General features: G+C 48.4%; 1 protein-coding gene across 5 annotated transcripts in view; it reads right to left on the bottom strand.

Moving 5' to 3' along the window:
* SPECC1L (sperm antigen with calponin homology and coiled-coil domains 1 like) overlaps positions 1–23,525 on the bottom strand; it is a 100,498-nt gene that overhangs the window by 15,344 nt on the left and 61,629 nt on the right. For all 5 annotated transcript variants that reach the window (XM_073563769.1, XM_073563768.1, XM_073563767.1 and 2 more), the window contains 7 exons: positions 21,761–23,340; positions 21,467–21,674; positions 19,471–19,544; positions 19,076–19,251; positions 18,820–18,986; positions 18,617–18,726; positions 16,662–16,752 (listed from right to left, as the gene is read on the bottom strand). In XM_073563769.1, coding sequence (XP_073419870.1) covers positions 16,662–16,752; positions 18,617–18,726; positions 18,820–18,986; positions 19,076–19,251; positions 19,471–19,544; positions 21,467–21,674; positions 21,761–23,340 — 2,406 coding nt within the window. The remainder of the gene's footprint in view (positions 1–16,661; positions 16,753–18,616; positions 18,727–18,819; positions 18,987–19,075; positions 19,252–19,470; positions 19,545–21,466; positions 21,675–21,760; positions 23,341–23,525) is intronic.

The following is a 23,525-nucleotide window of genomic DNA, read 5'->3' on the forward strand; positions in this document are numbered from 1 at the left end:
GGGAGCGAAAAAACCAAGGGCGCGATGTCATTGGCCTCACACCAGGAGAAATAGGCTTTCCAAGTACGGTAATAGATCTTCGAAGAAGAAGGCTTTCTGGCGCGGATCATGGTATGAATTACCCGATCAGAGAATCCTGCCCGTCTCAAAACCTCGGTCTCAACAGCCACGCCGTTAAATTGAGCGACCGAGAATTGGGGTGGCAAATCGGGCCTTGAGACAGCAGATCTGCCCGTCGGGAAGCTTCCAGGGGGCGTTCGCGAGAAGGTTGACAATGTCTGCGAATCAAGACCTTCTGGGCCAATTCGGGGCGATGAGGATGACTGGAATCCCCTCTGCTTTGATTTTCTTCAACAACTTGGGAAGAAGAGGCAGAGGAGGGAACAGGTAGGGGAGCACGAACTGTGACCAAGGGACGGCCAGAGCGTCGGCGCCCACTGCCAGAGGGTCCCGAGACCTGGACACGAATTGTGGTACTTTCCTGTTGAGGCGAGATGCCATGAGGTCTACATCCGGGGTTCCCCACCGACGGCAGAGCAGATGAAACACCTCCGGATGTAGGGACCATTACCCTGCCGCGAGACCCTCGCGGCTGAGGAAATCGGCGGCCCAGTTGTCCACGCCGGGAATGTGAACCGCGGAAATCGTTGGAACAAAGGTCTCTGCCCATTGAAGAATTCTGGACACTTCCGCCAGGGCTGAGACACTCCGTGTCCCCCCTTGGCGGTTGATATACGCCACCGCTGTGGCATTGTCTGTCTGAATCCTGACAGGCAGGCCCTTGAGGCGCCTTTCCCAGTGGACGAGAGCTAGATGGATCGCCCGTATCTCTAGGACATTGATCTGCAGAGCTGATTCCTGAGTCGACCATCGACCCTGAACAGTGTGATTGCGGAACACTGCACCCCAGCCGATGAGGCTGGCGTCCGTAGTGACAATCTGCCAGTGAACGGGAAAAGACCGCCCCAAGAGAATGAGAGGAGACGTCAACCACCAGTTGAGAGACCGCCTGATCCGGCAGGAAAGGCGAACCGGACGATCCAGAGACAGAGCCGACCTGTTCCACCTGGACAAAATGGCCTGCTGGAGTGGCCTGGCGTGAAATTGGGCAAAGGGAACTGCCTCTATCGCCGCCACCATCTTCCCCAGGACCCTCATGGCTGACCTGAGGGATGGAAATCGTGTGATCTGTAATGACCGCACGCCCTGCTGCAGGGAAAGAATCTTGTCTTGTGGGAGAAATACCCTTGACCGACGAGTGTCGAACAGAAGGCCCAGAAACACAAGGCGTTGAGTAGGGACCAGACAGGACTTTTCCCGGTTGACGATCCACCCAAAACTGGACAGGGTGTCTAGAACGATCGCCACACTTAGGCGGGCCTGTTGAAAGGAGGGGGCCTTGATCAGGATATCGTCGAGGTACGGAAAAAGAACGAGACCTCTGATCCTCAACAAGGCCATCAACGCCGCCATAATCTTCGTGAAGACTCTGGGAGCGGTGGCGAGCCCGAAAGGAAGCGCGACGAACTGGTAATGTTCGTGAAGAATCGCAAACCGCAGGAACTTCTGATGTCCGGGAAATATGGGCACATGTAGATAGGCATCTTGGATGTCTATGGAACCCATGAATTCCTGCTCCTCCATGGAAGCAATTACCGAGCGAACTGACTCCATCCGGAAGTGGCGAAGGCGAACTCTCTTGTTGAGTAACTTGAGATCCAAGATGGGTCGAACTGTCCCGTCCTTTTTCGGCACCACAAACAGGTTTGAATAAAACCCTGTGAAGCGTTCCGATTCGGGAACGGGCACAATCACCCCGGAATTGAGAAGAGAGGCGATGGCCGAACCGAACCCCGGGACCAAGGCCGGATCCCTCGGCGGACGGGATTGTAAGAAACGATCCCGTGGAAGAGAAATGAACTCTATTTTGTATCCTGTTGATACAACCTCTCTGACCCAAGCTTCCTCTAATGAGGCGAGCCAGACGTCGCTGAAGAAGAGAAGTCGACCTCCCAATTGGAAGGGACCCACGGGAGACCGATGGTAGTCATGCGGACGCAGACCGTCCAGATCTAGATCTGGACGGTCTTCCCTGGGAAGAGTGGGACCGCCAGGACGGAGTGGGCCTGAAGGAAACCTTCTTTCTTTATCGCCTTATTGGGGGACACAGAATACCATGGGTGTATGCTGCTGCTGCTAGGAGGCTGACAATATGCAAAAACCAATGAAATTAGCTCCTCCCCGGCAGTATACACCCACCGACAGGCACCAAGCACCTCAGTTTGTGCTTAGTGTCTGTAGGAGGCGGACCGGGATCTCCCCAGATCCGCATTTTTCTTTTCAGGTTTAGTCTGAACTTTTTAATTTTTCTCTCTTTTGTCTTTTAGGTTATTTTCCATCGGGAAACAGGGTGTAGTTGTCACCCTGATTTCCCATATCATGCGGCTGAGCGAGCAGTGTGGTGTCATCCACATCGCAACTCTCAGTACCGCAGGCAGGACTTTTCCCTTTCGCCTTCCGGTGATAAGGGTTGTGGACAGGTGGCTGGTCCTTGCCGAAGCCACCTCCTCACCCCTCTCTCGGGACAGGGCTGAGAGGAAGACGGCGATCGCAGGTATTTCAAGCCGTCTTCTGCAGGATGCGGGTACAGAGGACTCCCTTCCCCCCAGCGGCCTGCCGTTTCCCCGTGGGCCCCTGTGGTCATCCTCTTCAAGGACGTCAGGTAAGTGCCTGTACGTTCCCTCCGGCCCCGCATAAGCTCCGTGAATGGCAGAAGTTGTACCTTTGTGATTTCAGGTCCACAACTTTTGAATTTCCCGCCCTCTCTGCCTGCCGCACACTCAAGCCGCTTGTTTCTCACTCCCAGGGAGACACTGGGGATTCCTCCAACAGCGTCACAAGCAGGGGAGGCAGACTTCCCAGGGCCACTGTCAGATCAGCTCCGTTATGTCGGCGCTGGCATGGAGCTGCGGCGTCTTCACTTTCACTTTCCCTCACAGTCTCCTCATCGCTGTGCTCCCTCCTCCCTTCCTGAGCGCGCTCTTTTCAGCGCGCCTTTACTAGCCCATCACAGGGCTCCTTTTCGTTTCATATGCCAGCCTCCTCCTTCGGCCATGCCCTCTCCTTCGCTGTTAACCAGTCATGGAGCGGCCGCTAAGCTCCGCCCCCAGCCTCCAGCACAAGGATTTCCTGGTTGTCTCACTCCTTCCTGCGCTGTTTGGGGGACACTTCAGCGTTTTCTGCTGCTCACAGAATCTCGGTAGGCTCTGCTCTGAGGCAAAGATTAGCTCTCCTCGGCAGTTATTCCTTAAATCCTGCGGCCATTCAGTGCAGTCTACTTATGCCCAACCCTTCAGGGGATCTCTGCTTCAGGCCCACCGCTATCTATTACGCCTGTGCGCGCTGTAAAAAGAAGTGGGCATCAGGTCAGTCGTCTCCATTCTGCCCCCCCTGCAGTCCTTCCAATATGTCAGCATCTCAGGAGCGCACAGAGTCCCGGGCGGAGGGCGCTCTTCCCTCCTCTCTCCCCCCGGAGTGGGCCGTTACAATGTCACAGTCTGTGTCTGACTTGACAAAAGTATCACAGTCGCTGGTCCAGGTTTTAGAACGATTACCTCAGCTATCCTCAGCCACCTCTGCCCCGACCACCTCTCGGGGTGAGTCGTCCGCACCTGACCGCGACCTTCAGAGAGACAGACGGGGAAGGTCTTCTAGGAAGCGGGCTCGGTCCACTTCGTCCTCGAGCTCGCAGGGCCCTTCTGCTCCCAGGCCTCCTTCTCCTTCCTCAGATGACAGCCTTCAGTCAGGCGATGATTCTCATTCGGAAGCTATCTCTGAGGGGAACAGCGTTTCTAAAACGCGGGACATGGTTGATAGTCTGCTTGCAGCTATCTTCCAAACACTAAAACTTAAACAGGATGAGGCTCCAGCTCAGGAAAGCTCGGTTGTCCTTAGACGAGCCAGACCTCCGTCCCGAACCTTTCCCAATCACAACGATTTCAATACTACTTTAGCCAAACACTGGGAGCGCCCTGAACAACGTTTCTCAGGCCGCAAGTATTTGGATGTTCTGTACCCCTTTGACGCAGAACTGCTCTCAAAGTGGTCCAAGGCTCCAGAGGTAGATCCTCCAGTATCCCGGATAGCCTCTAAAACGGTGCTCTCTCTTCCAGACGGGGCGTCGCTCAAAGATCCTACTGACAGGCAGATTGAATCTCTGGCTAAGTCTATCTTTGAGGCATCTGGCGCCTCTCTCTGCCCTATTTTCGCATCCGCCTGGGTGGCGAAGGTCATTTCCGCTTGGGCAAAAATCCTTCGCAGAGGCATCTTAGCGTCAGCTCCTCAAGACGAATTGGCAGATCTTGCAGATCAGATTAACCAGGCGGGAAAATACCTTTTGGCCGCCTCCTTGGACGCGGCCGGCTGCGTAGCAAGGGCTAACAGCAACATAGTAGCTGTACGCCGAGTCCTTTGGCTAAAGTCATGGAATGCGGACACTACTTCGAAAAAGTCGCTTACCAATCTGCCATTCCATGGCTCTAGGCTCTTTGGAGCAAAGCTGGATCAGATAATTTCCGATGCCACTGGAGGCAAAAGTACTTCGCTTCCCCAGTCTCAACCAAAACTTCCCCTCAACAGAAGGGGGTTTCGACCATTCAGGCCTTTTCGTCTCTTCTCTGCCACGGAGAGGGCCACTCAACAGGATCGGCCGCCTGCCACCAGGGAGCGGGATCAGAGGAAACCTTCCTACAAACCCGCTCCTCGCTGGAGATCTAGAGGACAATATTCCAGATCTGCAGGAGCCAATTCCGGCAGATTTTCGTCTAAGTGACGGGTCACCCCCACCTGGAATTTCTTCCAGGGTGGGCGGCAGACTTTCCTTTTTCGCGGATGCTTGGCTGTCCGTTGTAGACGACGCTTGGGTCAGAGAACTCGTCGCATCCGGTTACAAAATCGAATTTGCTTCACTCCCGAACAGACGGTTTTTCCGGTCTCGGCCTCCGCGACAGCGGGCCCAGATTCCGGGTTTTCTGCAGGCCATTTCCTCCCTTCTTTCCGCCGGAGTCATTGTTCCCGTTCCCTCAGACGAACGGTTTTCCGGGTTCTACTCCAATCTCTTTGTAGTCCCGAAGAAAGACGGCTCTCTTCGTCCTATTCTGGACCTCAAATTGCTCAATCGCCACGTGAAGATTCTCCATTTCAGGATGGAGTCTCTTCGGTCGGTGATTGCTTCCATGGAGCCCGGGGAATTTCTCTGCTCGGTGGACATTCGGGATGCCTATCTCCACATTCCAATATGTGTGCAACATCAGAAGTATCTTCGATTTGCATTTCAGGGAGACCACTTTCAGTTCACAGCTCTTCCTTTCGGCCTGGCTTCAGCGCCCCGGGTTTTCACGAAGGTGATGGCGACTGTGATGGCCACCCTTCGCTCCAGAGGGATCCTCATCATCCCTTATCTGGACGATCTTTTGATCAAGGGTTCGTCTCGCCAGGACTGTCTCCGGAGCCTTCAGATAACCCTGGACACTCTCAGCCGCCTAGGTTGGCTAGTCAACAAGGAGAAGTCCATTCTGGTCCCCACCCAGCGTCTGACCTTTCTGGGTATGGAATTCGACATGGAGCTAGCCCGTGTTTTTCTTCCAAAGGAAAAATTTACAACTCTGACCAAGTGCATCAAATCTCTCAAGAGGCCTGCTCCCATTCCCATTCGGTTCGGCATGAAGGTCCTGGGGAAGATGGTGGCCTCCATGGAGGCAGTGCCCTTTGCGCAGTACCACCTTCGCCCTCTCCAGCTGTCTCTGCTTTCAGCCTGGGACAAGACCACGATGTCCTTGGACCGTCCTATTCGGCTTCCTCTCAGAGTGAGGCAGTCTCTCACTTGGTGGCTACGGCCAGCGTCAGTTCTCCAAGGGAGGTCCTTCCTTCCTCCTCAGTGGCAAATCATCACCACCGATGCGAGCCTTCTAGGATGGGGAGCCGTGTTCCATCAGAAAGCGGCCCAAGGACGCTGGAAGCCACAGGAGTCTCTCCTTCCAATCAATCTTTTGGAGATCAGGGCGATTTTCCTGGCCCTTCTTCACTGGCAGCCTCTCCTTTCCGGCAAGCCGGTCCGCATTCAGTCGGACAACGCCACGGCCGTGGCGTACATAAACCATCAGGGGGGTACGCGCAGCAAACAGGTAATGTCAGAAGTGGCCAAGATATTCCGCTGGGCAGAACGTTACGTTCCGACAATCTCTGCCGTCCATATTCCAGGGGTGGAAAATTGGGCAGCCGACTTTCTGAGTCGCCAGGGCCTAGCGTCCGGCGAATGGTCCCTGCACCCCGCGGTTTTCTCTCAGATATGCGACCGTTGGGGCACCCCGGATGTCGATCTCATGGCATCTCGGATGAACCACAAGGTACCGCAGTTCGTAGCCAGGTCCAGGGACCCTCTAGCCGTCACATGCGACGCACTGGTGACTCCGTGGTCCCAGTTTCAACTTCCGTATTTGTTCCCGCCTCTGGCATTGATCCCTCGGGTGGTAAAAAAGATAAAATCGGAAGGCGTACCAGTGATTCTAGTTGCTCCAGATTGGCCAAGACGGCCTTGGTACGCGGAGCTGGTCAACATGCTCGCGGACGTTCCCTGGAGGCTTCCGGACCGTCCAGACCTTCTCTCGCAAGGCCCCCTTTACCACGAGAATTCTCAGTCTCTGAGTTTGACGGCATGGCCATTGAGACCGCAATTCTAAAGGAATCAGGTCTGTCCAGTCAGGTTATTCAAACTATGATCAGAGCCAGGAAACCAGCCTCTTCCCGCATTTACTATAGGTACTGGAAGGCTTTTTTCCGTTGGTGCGATGATAGAAAAGTCTTCCCAATGTCGTTTTCTATCCCGTCTATCCTAGGGTTTCTTCAAGCTGGGTTAGACGCGGGTCTGTCCCTCAGTACGCTCAAGGGCCAGGTTTCCGCTCTCTCTATCCTCTTCCAAAGAGAGCTAGCTTCTCTACCACAGGTCAAGACCTTTCTACAAGGGGTTTCCCACGTGGCTCCCCCTCATCATTCGCCAATAGACCCGTGGGATCTCAACCTCGTTCTTAACGCGCTCCAGAAGGCGCCGTTCGAGCCTCTCCAGGACATTCCTTTGTCCCTTCTCTCTTGGAAGGTCACCTTTTTGATCGCCATTTCCTCCATCAGAAGAGTTTCTGAATTGGCGGCCTTGTCATGTCGTTCCCCTTACCTCATTCTCCATCAGGACAAAGCCGTCCTCAGGCCCGTTCCTTCTTTTCTTCCAAAGGTGGTTTCCGCTTTCCATATCAATGAGGATATCGTCCTTCCTTCTTTTTGTCCGGCTCCATCTCATCCTCTTGAGAAGTCTCTCCACAAACTGGACGTAGTTAGAGCCCTGCGTGTCTATCTTGCCAGGACCTCTTCCTTCCGTCTGTCCGATTCCTTGCTAATCATCTCTGAAGGTCGCCAGAAGGGCCTTCCGGCTTCCAAATCCACGATCGCTCGCTGGATTCGTTCTACCATTCTGGAAGCGTATCGTCTTCAGGAAAAGCGGCCCCCTCCGGGAGTAAGAGCTCATTCCACCCGGGCTGTGGCAGCTTCGTGGGCTGCTCGTCACCAGGCTTCGGCCATGCAAATTTGCAAGGCTGCAACCTGGTCATCTTTGCACACCTTCACGAGGTTCTACAGGGTTCATACCCAGGCCTCGTCTGAGGCTGTGGTTGGTAGGAAGGTTCTGCAGGCGGCGGTGGCTCACCGGCCGACCTGAGCCTTTCGGTTACTTTCGCTCCTTTTTGCTGTTCCCACCCTTGGGACTGCTTTGGGACGTCCCATGGTATTCTGTGTCCCCCAATAAGGCGATAAAGAAAGATGGATTTTTGGTTCTTACCGTAAAATCTCTTTCTTGGAGCCTTCATTGGGGGACACAGCACCCTCCCTTTTTCAGTTGTACCGTGTTGGGTCTTAGAGTCCCCTGTTGGGTTGGTACATATGGTTCGAGTTTTTTCTCGTTGCTTCTCCTACTGCTTTTTCACCAACTGAGGTGCTTGGTGCCTGTCGGTGGGTGTATACTGCCGGGGAGGAGCTAATTTCATTGGTTTTTGCATAGTGTCAGCCTCCTAGCAGCAGCAGCATACACCCATGGTATTCTGTGTCCCCCAATGAAGGCTCCAAGAAAGAGATTTTACGGTAAGAACCAAAAATCCATCTTTCTTTCCTGACGTGCCTGTGGCCTTTGCTGGTTGGAAGGGTTTTCCGCCGTATTGAAACGGCGGAAAGTCCGACAGGGACGAAACTGACGCCTTGGAGGAGGTCTGCGAGACTTGGAGGGGAGAAGAGAACTCGTACCTCCGGTAGCGTCCTTAATAATCTGATCCAATTGTGATCCGAAGAGACGCACTCCCTGAAAAGGCAGATTGGTCAGAGACTTTTTAGAGGACAAGTCCGCCTGCCAGGCCTTGAGCCAAACTGTACGTCGGATTGCCACGATGTTACTTGACGCCTGAACTGCGCAAGATGCGGCATCCAAGGAGGCAGAAAGCAGATAATCCCCCGCATGGGAAATCTGATTGGCGAGATCGGCCAAATGCTCTGGTCGTGCCTTATCCAGAATGCCCTGCCGAAGGTCATCTGCCCAAGTGGATATGGCCTTTGCTGCCCAAGAAGAAACAAAGACTGGACATACCGCTGCTGATGCCGCTTCGAAGGCAGATTTTGCTAGAGATTCTATGATATTATCATTAGAATCTTTTAGCGACGCCACACCTGACAGCGGAAGGACCGTATTATTAGAAAGTCTGGACATGGGAGGGTCCACCGAGGGAGAAGCGGCCCAGTTGTCCGTGAGCTCTTTAGCAAACGGGTACAGCACGCCGAGACGCTTTCCTCTTTGAAAGCGTCTGGTCGGATCTTCTCTCTCCTTTGTAAAAATCTTTAAAAACTCAGAATGGAAGGGAAACACCCTGGATGGTGTTTCCGCCTGTCTGGACGAAACCTCCTGATCTGAGGATTTCGCAGGGGCGTCAGCGATGTCAAAGGTATGGTGAATCGCGGCAATGAGGTTTTACACCGTAACCTTCATGTTCGCATCCTGGTCCGAATCCAGCTCTAAGACCCCTTCCGATTCCAAAAGCGCTTTGCCTGACTCGGGGGAGGAGGCCCGAGAGGGAGACTGCTGGGGACTATGGGGTGAGGTAGGACGAGGGAAGGACTCCGCCTGGAGGTCCTGCCTGGGCCTCTTGCGACTGCCGCTGGCTGGCTCAGATGGGACGTCCTGAGACGTGCTGGGTCCCGCCGAAGCTCCCAAGGGCAACTTGTCCAGAACGGCTACTAGGGACTGAGACACCTTGATGAGGTCTGCCACTGACTGTGATTGAGAGGAGGCCCAACCCGGCATGGGGGGCTCACTCGCCCCTGGGGCTATGGATGGCTCCTGAGCGGCGTCGGGCTGGACGCAGAGCGGGTACGATCAGACTTAGCGTTGGACATAGTGAAAAGAGAGGCAGTGTCGGCCGGTTGGGGGACAGAAGGCAGAGAAGGGTGTCAGTCTGCAGGTGCAGAGCTACTCACGGTCCGGTGTCCCCAAGGGCGACGCTCTCTGATCTGGCTGCAGGATGAGGCCAGGCCAATCCGGCTGAAAAAAGGCCCAGCGACCGAAATCCGGCAGGGAATGAGGTCCGGCTGGCAGGCTGAGAAGATGGCGACCACCAGGGAAAGGGCGCGCTGCCAGAGGGAGAAGGGCGGAGCTCGCCGCAGAGATCCCCTTAGCACCGCCCGCTGTCCAATAGCAGGCTGGTGTGAGGCAAGGGGGCTGGGAAGGCCTAGGACGGGCGGGAGAGAAGCCCGCTTAGAAGAAAGGGGCAGGGGGCGTGGCCGAGACGCAGCGGTAGGCCCGAGATGAAGCCGGGGCCTAAATTAATAGCGCCGGCCGCCTGTCAGCAGGGGGTCGGCGCGGAAGATGCGCCGCAACCCCGGGCCGCGTCCCTGCTTCCCACAGCCCGACCCCTGTATACCCCTGCCGGGATGAAGACACGGGGGGGGGGGGGGGGGCGCAGAACAAGGCCCGAAAGAAAAGGGGGCCTTCATGGATGTGGCGACCGTGGGGAGAAGGGGGCGCGCAGGCCCTACCGTGGTCCCCTGGCGACCGCCTTAGGATGAAAACGCCGGGGGACCGCTAGACCGCATACTCACCCAGGCCGGGGGCCACAATAAAGGTACCTGAGAATCCCACGCTGTCTGTCGTCTTTATGGAATCCACGCCTCGTCCAACCGTCAGGCTCTGGTAGGCGAGATGGTGGGAGGCGGGGGGCAAGGACCGTCCGTATAGCTGGCACGCACCTGTGCGAGGCTCCTGGTCCTGCCACGGAGACCTATGAGGATACGGGGTGGCAGTACACGCCGTACTCATAGTCTCTTTGTGGGAGTACGGATGTGACTGTTCACTCCGTATCCCTCCGAAACCTGTAAAGGAACGACGCACGACGAGGTAGATAAGGGTCTAATAAAAGACCCGTGTCCACCTCCTACTGACACTAAGCTAAACTGAGGAACTTCCTGCCGGTCGGTGGGGTGTACACTGCGGAGGAGGAGCTAACCTTTTTTTGTGCATAGTGTCAGCCTCCTAGTGGCAGCAGCATACACCCATGGTCTCTGTGTCCCCCAATAAGGCGAACGAGAAACTACGTGTGCACATAGCCTTATGGGACGCACAATTGGGTGGTATCTTTACATGATATCACTAAATATGGGTGACAGATTCCCTTTAAAGGGAAGAACTAAAAACTTTCTTTTACTTTGTGAACACTGGGGTCCCCTGAAGAATGGCAAAAAGAACGCTGCTGATGGCAGTATCAAAAAGACCTACATCCAGCAAAGTGCAGCCACTGACCTTACAGAATCTGCAGAGGTTAGTGAAAGACAATGCAGCGGTACAGGATATTGATGTTGTGTACAGCTGAAAGAAACTGTCCGCCACTCAATGATCTTTCCCTGGTGGGGCAGTATTGGCATCATGAAAAAAAAGCAGCCGTAGTTAAAGAGGTATTCCCATCTTCAAGATCCTATCCCATTATGTAGTAAGTGTGATAATAATATTAGCAAATACCTCCAATTAGAAACGTAGTATAGTTTTTCTGGTTTGCTGTCTCTTTACTCATGTGCATCCATTGCAGGACCTTCAGTATCCATGGTTACGACCACCGATATAGTGACAGTTGCTAGTGGTCTTAACCATGGATACCTAAGGTTCTGCAATGCTTGCACATGAGTAAAGAGACATAGTTAATAAAAAAAAACTATACTACATTTCTAATTGGAGGTATTTGCTATTTAACCCCTTAGTGACAGCCATTTTGCAGCTTAATGACGAGGCCAATTTTTACAATTCTGACCACTGTCACTTTATGAGGTTTTAACTCTGGAACGTTTTAACGGTTCCCGCTGATTCTGAGTTTGCTTATTCGTGACATTTTACTTCATGTTAGTGGTAAAATTTCTTCACTATGACTTGTGCTTAGTTATGAAAAAAATGAAAATATGGCGAAAATTTTGCAATTTTCAAAAATTTAAATTTTTATGGCCTTAAATCAGAGACATATGTCACACAAATTTCTTATTAAATAAAATTTCACACGTCTACTTTACATCAGCACAATTGTGGAAACGAAATTTTTTTTTTTTTTGTTAGGAAGTTATAAGGGTTAAAAGATTACTAGAAATTTCTCATTTTTACAAGAAAATTTACAAAACCATTTTTTTAGGGACCATATTTTTAAAGTCATTTTGAGGGGTGTACATGACAGAAAATACCCAAAAGTGACACCATTCTAAACAATGGACTCCTCAAGGTGCTCAAAACCACATGCAAGAAGTTTATTAACCCTTTACGTGCTTCACAGGAACTGAAGCAATGAGGAAGGAAAAAAAATAACGTTTAACTTTTTTTGCAAAAAATTAATTCAGAACCAATTTTTTTATTTTCACAAGTTTTAAAAAGAGAATTGAACCACAAAATTTGTTGTGCAATTTCTCCTGAATATGCCGATACCCCATATCTGGGGGTAAACCACTTTATGGGCACACGGCAGAGCTCGCAAGGGAAGGAGAGCCGTTTGACTTTTTCAATGCAGAACTGGCTGGAATTGAGATCGGGCGCCATGTCGTGTTTGGAGAGTCCCTGACGTGCCTCAACAGTGGAAACCCCCAATAAGTGACACCATTTTGGAAACTAGGCCCCTTAAGGAACTCATCTAGATGTGTGGTGAGCACTTTGAACCCCCAAGTGCTTCACAGACGTTTATAATGTAGAGCCGTGAAAATAAAAAATTATTTATTTTCCACAAAAATGTTCTTTTCGCCCCCAAATTTTTATTTTTACAAGGGTAACAGGAGAAATTAGACCAGAAAAGTTGTTGTGCAATTTGTCCTGAGTACGCAGATACCCCATTTGTGGGGGGGAACCACTGTTTGGGCGCATGGGAGAGCTCGGAAGGGAAGGAGGAATGTAGTGTCGAAACATGTCATCCAAAAGGGACTGACTGTATGCAAAATTGTTATTGAAGAAACCTGGAACATTTTAATGGATAAATAAAAGTTATATTTTACTCTACCATTGGACTGATCGCTGGAGAAACAAAAACTAATTTCATTTATATAGATATATACATACACACTTTTTGTTTTGCAAATGGGGAATTTTTCGTTGAGTTAATTCTGTTGTGTCTGTTCAGGGGACATGAGCTAAATTTTGCTTTGAAGATTGTCACCTAGAATCCTTTTGAAAAAACATGAACTTCCTTGTTAGGGCAGAGTTGACAGAGAATGTCTACAGAAATGGACCATCTAGGTCCTGTATAAAGGAGTAACTGGTGCTGTACACAGTATTAAGCCAGTGAACACACCAGGGCTTTGGAGTCAGAGGCGGAGTTATAGTCCATTTTGGTGGTGTTCAGTATAAAATGGACTGACTCAGACTCCTAAAATATATAATAAATTGAGTACAGTAGTTCAATGCTTTATGTGTGGAATATTTTTCATAAAAATTTGGAAAATTATAAAATGTCTGTTCTGTTCCTGATCCAAGGATCTCGCTTTTAGCGGAGATGAATCTGTGCTGCACATACTCAGTAGTGAGCAGTGCTGTAGAGTCTGAGTCGGAGGTTTGCCTTACCGACTCACAGCCCCTGAATCCACAGTTGTTACTGGGTTGGCATTTATGGTGTAATAATAGCAGTGGTTGAGGCTATGATATTGTGGCCTCTAAGATCAAAATTAGAAGAGACAAAGAAAAATAAAACAGAAGACTAAAGGTACCGGTCTTATAATACCTTTTGTGGGGTGTGCATCACTCTCGGTTCTCTGGACCACCAAGGTATGATGCCATAACATCTTTTTACACCTTTCTCCTAACTTGTCCTCTATGATTTATATCAATAGTTCTATTCAACTAGCATCTGATGAGCATTTGTAGGACCCTTAGCCACTCTCAGCCTTTTGCCCAAGGAATTAAGGCTAAAATTGTCTATCTTACATTTACATGTATTGACAAGTGACTGACCATATTTCAGTCCTTTTTGGATTTATGCAGTACTTATACTTCATATTATAATACTGCTTACAGGTTATACACTTAGGACAATAGTGACCGTATATAACTTTGCCATTTGGCTTGCTCCTCTGGGAGTCTGCTGGTTCTATACTACATTTATTTTATTATTATTATGCATTTATATAGCGCCATTTATTCCATGGCGCTTTACATGTGAAAAGGGGAATTATAGACAAGTATAATAAACATGTGTAAGACAAGGGACACACAAGTACATAAGAAGAGGGGACCCTGCCCGCGAGGGCTCACAGTCTACAGGGATGGGTGAGGATACAGTAGGAGAGGGTAGAGCAGGTTGTGCGGTGGTTCAGTAGACCGAGGATCATTGCAGGCTGTAGGCTTGTCAGAACAGGTGGGTCTTCAGGTTCTTCTTGAAGGTTTCCGTTGATGGTGAGAGTCGGATGTGTTGCGGCAGAGAGTTCCAGAGTATGGGGAAAGCACGGGAGAAGTCTTGTATGCGGTTGTGGGAAGAAGAGATAAGGGGGGAGTAGAGAAGGAGATCTTGAGATGATCGAAGGTTGCGTGCGGGTAGGTACCTAGAGACCATGTCACAGATGTATTGAGGAGACAGGTTTGAATTGGAGCCTCTGGGCAATAGGAAGCCAGTGAAGGGCCTGGCATAGGGGGGAGGCTAGGGAATAGCGGGGAGACAGGTGGATTAGTCAGGCAGCAGAGTGTAGGATGGACTGGAGTGATGCCAGAGTGCTAGAGGGGAGGCCAGAGAGTAGGAGGTTGCAGTAGTCGAGGCGGGAGATGATAAGAGCATGCACTAGTGTTTTTGTGGTTGAAGAATGAGCGGATCCGGGAAATATTTTTGAGTTGGAGGAGGCGAGGGCTTGGATATGTGGTTTGAAAGAGAGTGCAGAGTCGAGGATCACCCCAAGGCACCGAGCGTGTGGGACTGGGGAAAGAGAGCAGCCATTGACATTGATGGATACGTCTGGTGGAGGGGTAGAGTGCGATGGGGGAAAGATGATGAATTCTGTTTTGTCCATGTTCAGTTTGAGAAAGCGAGCAGAGAAGAAGGCAGAGATAGCAGACAGACATTGTGGGATTTCAGTCAGTAAGGAGGCGAGGTCGGGTCCAGATAGGTAGATCTGCGTGTCATCGGCATAGAGGTGATACTGCAAACCGTGGGATTCCATGAGCTGTCCCAAGCTGAAGGTGTAGATGGAGAATAGTAGGGGTCCTAGGACAGAGCCTTGAGGAACACCGACAGACAGGGAGCGAGGTGAGGAGGTGGTGTTTGAGAGGGATACACTAAATTGTCGGTCTGTTAGGTATGATGAGATCCAGGATAGGGCTAAGTCTGTGATGCGAACAGATGAGAGAGTCTGTAGCAGGAGGGAATGGTCTACGGTGTCGAAGGCAGAGGACAGGTCCAGGAGGAGGAAAGAGTAGTGTCGCTTGCTCTTGGCAGTTAGTAAGTCGGAGGTGACTTTAGTTAGGGCAGTTTCAGTTGAGTGATGAGGTCGGAAGCCAGATTGTAACCGGTCAAAGAGGGAACAGGAGGAGAGGTGGGAGTGCAGTTCAAGATATACATGCTGTTCCAGTAGTTTTGAGGCATAAGGGAGAAGAGATATTGGGCGATAGTTAGACACAGAGGATGGGTCAAGGGAGGACTTTTTTAGAATGGGTGTGATTGAGGCATGTTTGAAGGATGAGGGAAAGACACCATTTGTAAGTGAAAGGTTGAAGAGGTGCGTTAGAGATAGGATGAAGACTGTGGCCAAGTTAGGGATGAGGTGGGACGGGACTGGGTCGAGGGCACAAGTGGTGAGGTGTGATCTTGACAGAAGGGTGGAGAGCTGATCTGATGTCATGGTGGAGAAGCTGGCTTTTGCAGAACAGGGCTGAGCGGCTAAGAGGGGCATTGGGGGCTGCGGGGCAAAGGTTTGTCTGATCATGTCGATCTTCTGCTTAAAGAAGGCGGCAAAGTCTTCAGCAGAAATAAGAGGAGGGGAAGGAGGTGCTGTGGGACGGAGTATAGAATTGAAAGTGTTGAAGAACTGTTTAGGGTTGTGAGACAGGGAGGATATGAGAGATGCGAAGTAAGTTTGTTTTGCGGCAGAGAGTGTGGACTTGAAGCTGGCAAGGGACTGCTTGTATGCGTTGAAATGCTCGGTAGAACGGGTTCTCTTCCATCTCCTCTCAGCGGCCCTGGAAACCTCTCTCAGTTCTTTGGTCAGACTGGTCAGCCAGGGCTGCCTGTTGATTGTTCGAGTTTTGCTCTGCGTGAGGGGGGGGGCAGCCGAATCAAGTGTTGCTGTTATTGTGGTGTTATAAAAAGTGGCAGCAATATCTGTGTCATGAAGGGATGCTATGTCTGTAAGAGGGAGAAGGGACTCAGAGAGTGCTTGTAAATTGAGGTGTTTGAGATTCCTGCGAAGGTGAGCGAGTTTTTGGAGCGGGGGTTGCACAGTAGGAGAGGAGAGGGAAGAGAATGTCAGTAGGTTTGGTCAGACAGGGGGAGGGGTGAGTTATTGAGATTAGTGAGGGAACAGAGACGGGTGAAGATAAGGTCCAGCGTGTGACCTTCTTTGTGAGTGGCCGCAGAGGACCATTGAGTGAGGCCGAGGGAAGCCGTGAGGAATAGAAGTTTAGAGGCAGCCGGGGTGGAAGTGTCATAAGTCTATAGTAATATCTTCCCGTACCTATATTGATATTGTCCCACAGCTAACTGAGCACCCATTATTCACCTGTCATTCACTCTTTCTCTTATGGATGCGCTATATACATTCATACATAATGTAGTAAGCACCTTATGCTCCATTCATCCTTTTTGTGCATATGCTTTTTCAGAGTGTTTTTAATCATCTGTACATCTAACTCAAGCATATTTATTACATCTGTTTTTATGTAGTGCAGGCACCCATTTTCTCCAGTGCCTAAATAGAAGGTTCTATTTTCATGACCTTCCTCTGTTCTGACCATAAGTTCAGTACTTTTGCTTTTGGGTTTTCATCCGGGTAATGTATAATTAAAATAACATTGAGAGGCAGGCAGACTCGCTTTAACATAGTAAAGTAAACAATAACTTTTTAGTCCCTTATGTTTTATGTACCTTGTACGGGTATTTCAGAATAACTTGGTCTTTTCTCCGACAGGCCTGGTAATGATTTAGTGGAAGATATAGGCCCACTTATGGAGTGTCTCTGCAAAAAAAAAAAAAAAAAAGAAAAAAAAGAAGAATATAGATGTGTTTTTTTTGCCATATAATTAATAAACTTCAAAAGAACAAGATTAAGTTCTGCCATTGAATTGATAACCAAAGTGTAACCTTCTTCATCATTCATTTTGCTTTTATTTTGGCATAACCGACAAAGTCCAACAGGATATATGAATAAAGGAATTTTTTTTATCCCAAGTTATGTTTGTTAATGGCAACAGTGTGAATGTGCACATACACATTGCACTTATACCAATGTGTTCTAGCTCATTTCTTTTGCTTTGGATTTTTTGTACCTTGCACATACAGGTACGTTGTGGCTCCCCCTTTTTGGGATGTGCTTCTTTGTCTACATAGCTTTCCACAGGCGGGTGTCAGGTCTGGGTTCTGCTCTGCCTCCTTATATTTTGAGGTCTGCTGACACATCACAAGGTGAACTACAAGAGCTAGGGTCCATCCTGATCAGCTACACCTCATCAGGGTGGGATGGCTTTTACGCTCTTTTGATCAACATAGCGTTAACTAAGTACCCTATGTTATTTATATTTACTATTTCTATTTAATTTACTTACTACAGGGTAGTTGTACAATCACAACATTTTTTAAAGTTAAGAGGTTGTCCTGGACTTTCATATTGATGGTCTACCCTTAAGATAAGCTATCAATTTCTGATTGATGAAGTTTGATACCTGGCACCCTTGCTGATCGCTGTTCTCACTGCTAGCGGAGGTCAGATGTGCTCAGTTACAGAACAGAACTACACAGCTCTGCCAACTACATAGTTCTCATGGCTGAGTACGGCACATCTGTCTCCTATTGATTCGAATAGGGGCAGATGTGCAGTACCCGGCCAAGGCCACTATACAGTTGACAGAGTTGTGTAGTTCCACCACAACTGAGAACAGCCGACCAAAAACAGTCTACTATGCGATTTCATGCATTTTTTGTGGTATACTAATGTATACCAGCCAGCCCGAATCAAAAATGCCATTCAACTCTAGGAACACATTAGCGTATAAGACAGGAGCTCTCCCAACGTACATGCTAAAAGTAGGACATTTACAAGTTGCCTTCCATTTTTGTGCACAATGGTACAATTAAAGACCTGACCAGATTAAAAGACCTAATGTCATGATCCAGTCTGGTGTTTGAGTCCTGTCTGCCCTTTTCCTGGGCTGATCATGTCAAGGGTTAACCTTGCCTGACCTCATTTTGGATTCAGGTTTGCCATTTCTTCCTGCTGCGTCCTGCAGGCCATGTCAGTTATATTTTCTGCCTACGACGTGAGTATCTGACTCTGGTAGTACCCTGATTTGTCCTCCTGCTGCTGGGGACTTTGCCCATGTCTGTTTGTCCCCCACTCCCCGCACCAACTCAGTGTTTCCCTTTCATATTTAGGACTCCCTGGGGACTCGGCTTGGACCCTGACCTGCTGTTTGTCTCTTGTTTTTGGCATATCTGTTCCTGACCGGTACTGACCCATTTGGCTTGCTTCCGACTCTGTGTTTGTTTATTCATTTGGTACTGCGCTACAGATTATATCGATTCGGCATGTTTGACTATTCTGCTGCCACCTGGTGACAGCCTCGCTGCTGCACTGGAGGTCTGCACTTGCTGTGTGCAGTCCTCCCTCCACTCTATTGCCACCTAGTGGAGTTTGCATCTGCGTGCATAGCAGCAGTGTGACACCTAACAAATTTTGCCATCTCACTTAGTAAGCATGGCAAATCAGCCGGTAAGTACGCATACAGGACTCCAAGTGTTCTATCATGAAAGCAAAGCAGACAGAAAATGCAGAATGTAGAAAGCACACACCCTGAAGCATTAGCAGAAGACTTTCCTTTCCTTACCTGCATGGGGGACACGGCCGCAGCAGGTGGAGTCTTCAGTGGGCTAGGACTGAGGGGTGTGCGGGGGATTGAAGCTGCTGCAGCAGCAGCTGCTACTGCTGGACTGGGGGCTATCGAGAGGGGATAATATGCAAGTTACACTACACATTACTACTGATGATGGCACATTACACTTGTTTGCCCGATAACACCGATAACTGTACCTTGTGAAGATGCGTTGTCAAACGATTTGATGAGAGTCTTGACTGTAGGCGTAGGCTCAGAAGAGGTGGAAGACCTACGACTAAGACCCATTCCCTGTCTTAGCGCTGCCAGGTCTCTCTCCACTGCATTCATATAATTATACACCCGACCTCTTTCTTCTTCTTGCCTAGAGAGATTGGCAGCTTTAGTATTCATACATAATTAATTGCACACTTCTACATATTTCCGTTCCCCAATACAATTTGGTGGCCTTACTTGCGGGATGCAGCACTATCTAATTCTTTTGCAAGTTTTTCATTCTTCTCCTGTGCCTCGTGCAGCCGTCGCTTTAAATCGCCAATTTCTTCTTGTGCTTCTGACTTGATATCATTAGCAATTACAACCGCAGTTTGTAAATCAGCTTGAAACTGACGCCACTCAGCAGACTCCTCCTATTTGGCCATCAGAAGAGGGTAATACACTTTAATAGGTCTGACATATTAAAATATATGTACAGCTTTTACAGTGGTGTATTGCTCTTAATCGACACTCTTCTCACTATTCATTGTGAAAGTTAGGACAAGAACAACCAGGGGACTTTCCTTTCAGATATTAAAATGGATTAACAATTGAAAAAAAAAAAAAAAAAAGAAGAGAAGGAGAGTCCTTACCCGCAACTTCCGATTTAATATTTTTATCTCACGCTCCATGTCATGTTTTTGATCTTGCAGCTTTTTTACTGTGTCTGTAAGATAAACGAGACTTAGTATTGAGGCGTGAGACATATATGGTGAATGAATTAAGGGCACAATTCAGGACATGATCTAGAACACTCATTTTAGAGGCAGTAAATGATGGTTTTGTAGTGGTTAAACCCTGAGGATGTATGTGGAGCAGAGGTATGAAAGGAAATGAGAATAGTCACATTTAACAGCTGCACGTGAGACATGTTCCCTAGATAAAGCGCAGTCTTAACACCTACTCTGGGTAAGTGCTGCAGCCTTATTGTCTGAGACAGGAAGATAGAGGAGCTTGAGGCATCCAGCACGTACATGACAGGATGCCACCTTAAGGCTGTCTGTAACCATGTCATTAAAAAGTCACTTTACTCATGAAGGGTTTAATTAGGACAATTAAGCTTCTAGAGTGACAGAAAACAAACACAAGACTTCAGGATAGTCAAAACTATTTAAAATTACTTTTGCAAACTTTTCTCCTCCTTTATTTTTCACATATTTGGCTTGACATGGCATCACTAAAATCCATTTCATGCATTGTATTTAGGCGACATTTTTGGTTCTGCAGCTATATAACTTTTTTTTCTCTTCTAAAGCACTACATGTGGTGTTTGGCATATTTATGTCTTTTTTGTCAGTGAATTATTTCTTCTTCAGCAGAATTATTGGACTGAATGTCTGATGCCTGCCGATCGATCATCAATGGGTGGCTGTGCTTGTTAGGATTGTTTTTGTTGTTTACTTCTATGACAAAATCTTAATGGAAAAACAAAACTGTATATTATGGCTGTGGTCACAACTAACTAAAATTTGCAGTGTGCACGGCTACGGAGAATTTCCCCCCATTCTATGAGGCTTCACTGCATCTGGGTCCATTTACACTGCGTGATGAGCCACATTAATCGAATGAGGACCGGCGGTCGTTAATAGCCTGTTTAACAGGCTCCCCCATTCTCAGACCACAGAATGGTAGAGTTGGAAGGGACCTCCAGGGTCATCTGGTCCAACCCCCTGCTCAAAGCAGTATTCACTAAATCATCCCAGACAGATGTCTGTCCAGCCTCTGAAGATTTCCATTGAAGAGAGAACTCGCCACTTCTCGTGGCAGCTTGTTCCACTCATTGATGAGCACTAAATATGATCAGTAATAAGTGCATTCAGTGCGCATAGGCTCCTATTGTTCTTGGCAGCAGAGGACCTGTTTACCACAGGCAATGTGCTACTGAGAACGATGATCATTTGTGCAAACCATATCATCATTTCACCTGACGAACAAGCATTTTTTCTCATTCATCGGGTAACTGGCAGCCTCGTTACACTGCCAAGATTATGATGAAACTAGCATTTCTAGGAAAGCTCATTCATGATAACCGTGTTCTGCAAATTCTCCTTAATCTGCCAGGTAGGTTACCATGTGAAATCAGTTTGGAACAAATAGCATGTTATTCAATAAGAAATTTGTTCCCATGCACGCAATCCAGTTTTTACACAAATTTCATTAGGGCACATACTAGAAGACTGCATCTGAGTGTAAACACTGCTACACTATTCCACACTTAGAACTTTTTGTTTTTTAAACTTCTGGGATTTATTTATTTTTTTTCTTCAAAAGAGTGGCAGTTTTGTTTTTGGATGCAAGTGTATAAAGTTTCCATATTTCAATAGTGCAAGAATAAGAATAGACTAATACACTTATCAAAATTAACTATATAAGAATAAGTAACAATGCTCTGCGAAGAAATTTGCATACACAACAGAAACATTCCCATGATCCTGTATGGGTGAAATACTCCTAACACTAAGACTTATTTTCTTTTATCTTCCTTAGTTTGCAAAGGGCAGAGTGGTCTCACTGCTGCTGCAATTGCGTGCATTTGTAACATGGGTTGTGTCATATCGCCATCTGCTGGGAAAAATGCAGGACACTTACTCTCTAGATCTGAAATTATGAGGTTGTCATGCAGCTTGACAGCTCTGTGCTGCTCAACTTCATCCTCCAGTTCAAATATGGTCTCTTTCATGTCACTGCGTTCCGTCTCTTTTTCTTCCAGCTCACTCCTCACCTTATCCAGTGCCAGGGTCAATTCCGACACCTGCTTTTGTGCCTCCTCACGGAATGCTCTATATTCATCTTCCAGCTGTAAAGACCATTAAGAACAGAAAAATTAATCAAATATGTGTAATACATTGTTGAAAATAAGGTATCCTTTATATATCAAGTCACCTTTTCATAGGCATCTTGCATTCGTCTGAGGTCACTCTGTAAATGTAGCAATTCCTCTTGTAGGTTCCCGGCCAGAGATTCTGCTTTTTCTTTATCGGAACGCACACTTTCCAGTAAATTCTGGATATGAGATGCATCTCCAGAGCTGTGTATAGAGTACAACTCTGCTACTCGTTGCTTTTCTTGTTCCAGCTGCGTTTTCAGACGTGAACATTCGGCCTGTTCAGCATTTAGGGAAACTTTGTATTCTTCCAGAGTTGCAGCAAGTGTCTGTTTGGCATGTTGCTCGGCCTCAACAATGCGCTCCATATGGTGGTTTCTCTCCTTGAGGGCTCTAATAACCTCCTGTGCATCTTTATTGTCCTGCTCTGCCATTTTAAGAGTATTGCTCAAATGTTGCTGAACGCCCAACAACTGCTCTCGTTCAAAACGGCCACTCTCAGCCAATTCCATATATCTTTGCTCTAGATCTAAATAACGGCTACTCTTCAGGTCCTCATCTAGAGAGTAAGACACATGGTGCTCATCAAGAAGTGCCCGAGCATATTCCAGCTGACGGCTAAACAACTCTAGCTTGTCACTCTGCTGGCATAGGGAGTCCATTAAAATGACCTTTTCTTCTCCTAGCCGCTCATTTTCACTGTTCAGCTCTTGTGTTATCTGCTGTAGATCAGCCAGTTCTTGTAAAGTGGCTTGTAGCTCCTCAGCTGTACTATGTTGATTCTCTTCCATTTGATGTATACGCTCAGTAAGACAAGCTACAGACACCTCACTTACATTTCCACTACTACCTTTGCGGGAGCGATCAGTACTAGGAAGACCTTCTGACTCAGAGGATGAAGATGGAGCATCAAGAGCATCATCACTTGAGGTGAGAGGCTGGTAAACTTCACTACACTCACTGTCCAAATTATCCATGGAGCTACTTCTCCTCTCTCCCGTCAGTGTACTCTCATCCTGGCTCAAGAGGTCTTCCATTGAGCCAGGTGTAGAGCCCTCCACAGATGAAGCTAAAGTGCCTCCGCCACAGTCACTGTGGATTCCAGTAGCAATATCCATTGATTGGTAGCCAAACAGTTTCTCTGTAACATCTAGCTGCTGACCCAATGAAAAACCTAATGCATTTAGGCGGTCTTTTAGCATGCGGTTTTCATTTTTCAACTGCTGTAATTCTTCTCGTACCACAGCATTCTGCTCCTGCAACTGCACTAATGGGGCTTCTTCAGGACTCTTGTCAGAAAGATCTTCTCCTAATTGTGTCTTAATGTCCCTCAGCTCTGTGCGGAGGAGCAAAATCTCAGCATCCTTACTTTTGGCCAGGCTTACCAAGTCCTTTACCTTAGCTTCAAGAGCAGCACGATCACTGATCTGATTGTCAGATTTGGATTTGCTCATACGAAGAACATCAGACTCTGCACGGACTCGAGAGCGTTTAGTTGGGGCAGATGTCTCTCCTACACCAACACCTGAGCCCTGGGTTTTTTTACTTGCATTCAGACGTGACCGCTCCCGCACTCTCTCTCGAGATGATCCTGCTTCTTTGGTCCCCGAGGAACTACTTCTTTTGGTGCTCGTGCTCCCTATACAGAGTTTAAAAAAAGCAGCAATGATTACATACATATATACAGGATATATGCTAACTTTGGTGTATGTCCAATTATTGGGACCCCAACTCATCTAGAGAACAGGGTTCTGGAATGCTGTGAATGAGCATATCACCACTCCATCCAGTCTCCTTGTGACTGCCGGAAAAAGTCAGGCGCTG

The sequence above is a fragment of the Dendrobates tinctorius genome, unplaced genomic scaffold (assembly GCF_039654945.1).
Source record: "Dendrobates tinctorius isolate UK_male_01 unplaced genomic scaffold, ASM3965494v1 ptg000397l, whole genome shotgun sequence".
In the NCBI taxonomy this organism is placed as follows: Eukaryota; Metazoa; Chordata; class Amphibia; order Anura; family Dendrobatidae; genus Dendrobates; species Dendrobates tinctorius.